Below are 2,814 nucleotides of genomic sequence, written 5' to 3'. Positions count from 1 at the left end.
GGTCTGGTGCCCTCTTCTGGCCTGCAGGCATACACACGGACAGAATATTGTATACATAATAAATAAATACATATTTAAAAAAAAGATTAAAAAAAAAATTCCCCGAGACTCCTTAATATCACCTGTGTGGCAGGCATACACAGGAAGAGATTTACACTCTCCTTCTTGTATTTTATAATCCTTTGCTTCATTACATCTGAGAAAACTTGGAAAGCACGCTCCAAAGCAATGTTTTACATTGGAAGGCTGCGCGCTGAAACACGTCTGGCAGCTCTCAGTGGTGGGTTCTTTACCTCCAGGACGTCGTCAGGAATGGCTCTCCTCCATTTCATGTTCCACCTGATGTGCTCGTAGGCATTGACCACAACTTCAATGGCTTTGGGACAAGAGTGGCAAGCCTGGATCACCTGCAGAGACAACAGAGCGGGTGGTCACTTAGCGTGTGCACATGAGTCAAATTCCCACACACCAGGACACGCCTAACATCACCGTTCCAAGGAGGCTGAAGCGGGATTGGGGTCCAAGGCCAACCTGGGATACTCAGTGTACCCTGCCCTCACACACACACCAACCATGAAAAATTAAGAATGGAGCTGAAAAAAAGTTAAATATAAGAAAGGCATTAATTCCATGCCAGAGAGCTGTATGGACTGGAGCCAGTCAGTTCAGGTCTCAGGGAGGAGCAGACGTCTTGGACAGTAGAAAGGTCTGTGGCGCTTTGTGTACCACATCTGTGTGTGTGTGTGTGTGTGTGTGTGTGTGTGTGTGTGTGTGGTGATGTATGCTGTGAATATGTTTTATTGCCATTGGTTAATAAAAAAGCTGCTTTTGGCCAATGGCTTAACTGAAAGAGAGAGAGAGAGAGAGAGAGAGAGAGAGAGAGAGAGGAGGCAAAGTCAGGGAGAAGACATGTAGCTGCCACAGGAGACAGATGCCTTTGCTGGAGTCAGCCAAAACTATGCTGATAGGCCATGATCTTGTGGTGATGCACAGATTTTTTTATGTTAGTTATGAATTTTTTAATTGATTTTATTGAGCTCTACATTTTTCTCTGCTTTCTTCCCCTTCAACCCCCTCCCATGGTCACCATGCTCCCAATTTACTTAGGAAATCTTGTCTTTTTCTACTTCCCGTGTAAATTAGATCCATGTATGTCCTCTCTCAGGGGCCTCATTGTTGTCTAGGTTCTCTGGGATTGTGATTTGTAGGCTAGTTCTCTTTGTTTTATGTTTAAAAACCACTTATGAGTGAGTAAGTATGATAATCGTCTTTCTGGGTCTGGGTTACCTCACTCAATATGATGCTTTCTAGCTCCATCCATTTGCCTGCAAATTTCAAGATGCCATTATTTTTCTCAGCTGTGTAGTACTCCATTGTGTAAATGTACCACATTTTCCTTATACATTTTTCGGTTGAGGGGCACTTAGGTTGTTTCCAAGTTCTGGCTGATGATGCGCAGTAATGGAGATGGGTTAGTTCAGGATATAAGAGCTAACTAAAAATACACCGAAGCTATTGGCCAAACAGTATCGCAAATAATAGAGTTTCCCGTGTGGTTATTTCAGGTCTAAGAGGCTGGGAATGAAGGATGAGGTCCCACCTACATGTGTGTATGTGTAAGCATGCGTGCGTATGCACGGATGTGTGCAGTAATGCATCAGCTCTCTGCAGGTTGGCTGAGGCAGAGCGAGAGGAAAGGAAGCTCTTGGTTAGCGTCAGTGTGGCCTCCCATGGCGCCTTCTCCACTTGTCTCTGCTGTACGCAGGAATATTTGTGCGAGTTCCACAGATGTCACAGTGTGTAATGCCCGTTTCTTTTGCCAAGACTCCTCTCCATGTTGAATCCTTACCCCTGACACACCACCGCACGCACGCACGCACGCACGCACGCACACACACACACACACACACACACACACAACCCTCCACAGAAGTTTCTGTGGCCACCAAAGTTCTTCCACCGTTTTTAGGTGAATTGAAAAGGGTGTGAAGCAGATCTTGTGGAATAACTGAGGATGGTGGGTGGAAGGGATGGCACATTCTCGCCTTTGAGACCTTCCATGCTGTAGCATTCGGTGTTTTAGTGGTCCCATAAGTGACATTCCCTTACGAATAAAGAACCCATTAAAAGTAAGATGAGGGTGACCAACAATTGGAGACCAGAAAGCCATCTTCACTGGGGAAAGCTCATTACACACACTGTTAAACTATCAGCCACATAGAGCTTCTGAAACTGCACTCTGAAATGAGTTTTCTGCCTTCTGACTGCAGGTCTTTCTCTGGGAGCCGAGCTCGTTCCTGGGGTCTTGCTACCCTGACTGACAAAGATGTCTTGTGTTCTCTAAGTCTGAGGTTCAGTAAGAACTCAGTCTCCTTCATCTCTCAGTCGACTGAACAGAATAGCAAAGTGGAAAACACAGGCTGGGGCGGAGGCAGTATTTTACCAGAACTTGCCTCATGAAAACACAAGACAAGGGAACTTGGATTTTTTTTTTTCTGCTAAATAGTTTGTGATGAAATCCAGCTCCAGTGAGTTCAGGGACAAGCAGATACTGTGAGACTGAATAGAGCCAAGTGCAAGCCATGTTACAGAAAGGAGAGGAGGGCTCTAAGGTCACCAGATCTATTACATTTGTCTCCCCCACTTGTCACGTGTAGCCTGAAATTAGCTACAGCAGGAGCTTCTAGACCGTAGACATCAGCTTCCGCCATGGCTGATCAGGAAAATGTTTTCCTAAGCCTAGATATCAATGGGACAATCGATCCGTGCCTGAATAGTATTATATCTTTATACACACACACACACACACACACA

The 2,814-nt window shown here is 45.3% G+C and overlaps 1 protein-coding gene across 1 annotated transcript in view; it reads right to left on the bottom strand.

The window, feature by feature from the left end:
• Asb4 (ankyrin repeat and SOCS box containing 4) overlaps nucleotides 1-2,814 on the bottom strand; it is a 44,300-nt gene that overhangs the window by 3,089 nt on the left and 38,397 nt on the right. The window contains exon 4 of the mRNA XM_005363693.3: nucleotides 294-407. Within this exon, the coding sequence (XP_005363750.1) occupies nucleotides 294-407 (114 nt within the window). The remainder of the gene's footprint in view (nucleotides 1-293; nucleotides 408-2,814) is intronic.

This window comes from Microtus ochrogaster, linkage group LG10 (genome assembly GCF_000317375.1).
Source record: "Microtus ochrogaster isolate Prairie Vole_2 linkage group LG10, MicOch1.0, whole genome shotgun sequence".
In the NCBI taxonomy this organism is placed as follows: domain Eukaryota; kingdom Metazoa; phylum Chordata; class Mammalia; order Rodentia; family Cricetidae; genus Microtus; species Microtus ochrogaster.
This window is presented reverse-complemented; position numbering and strand designations above follow the sequence as displayed.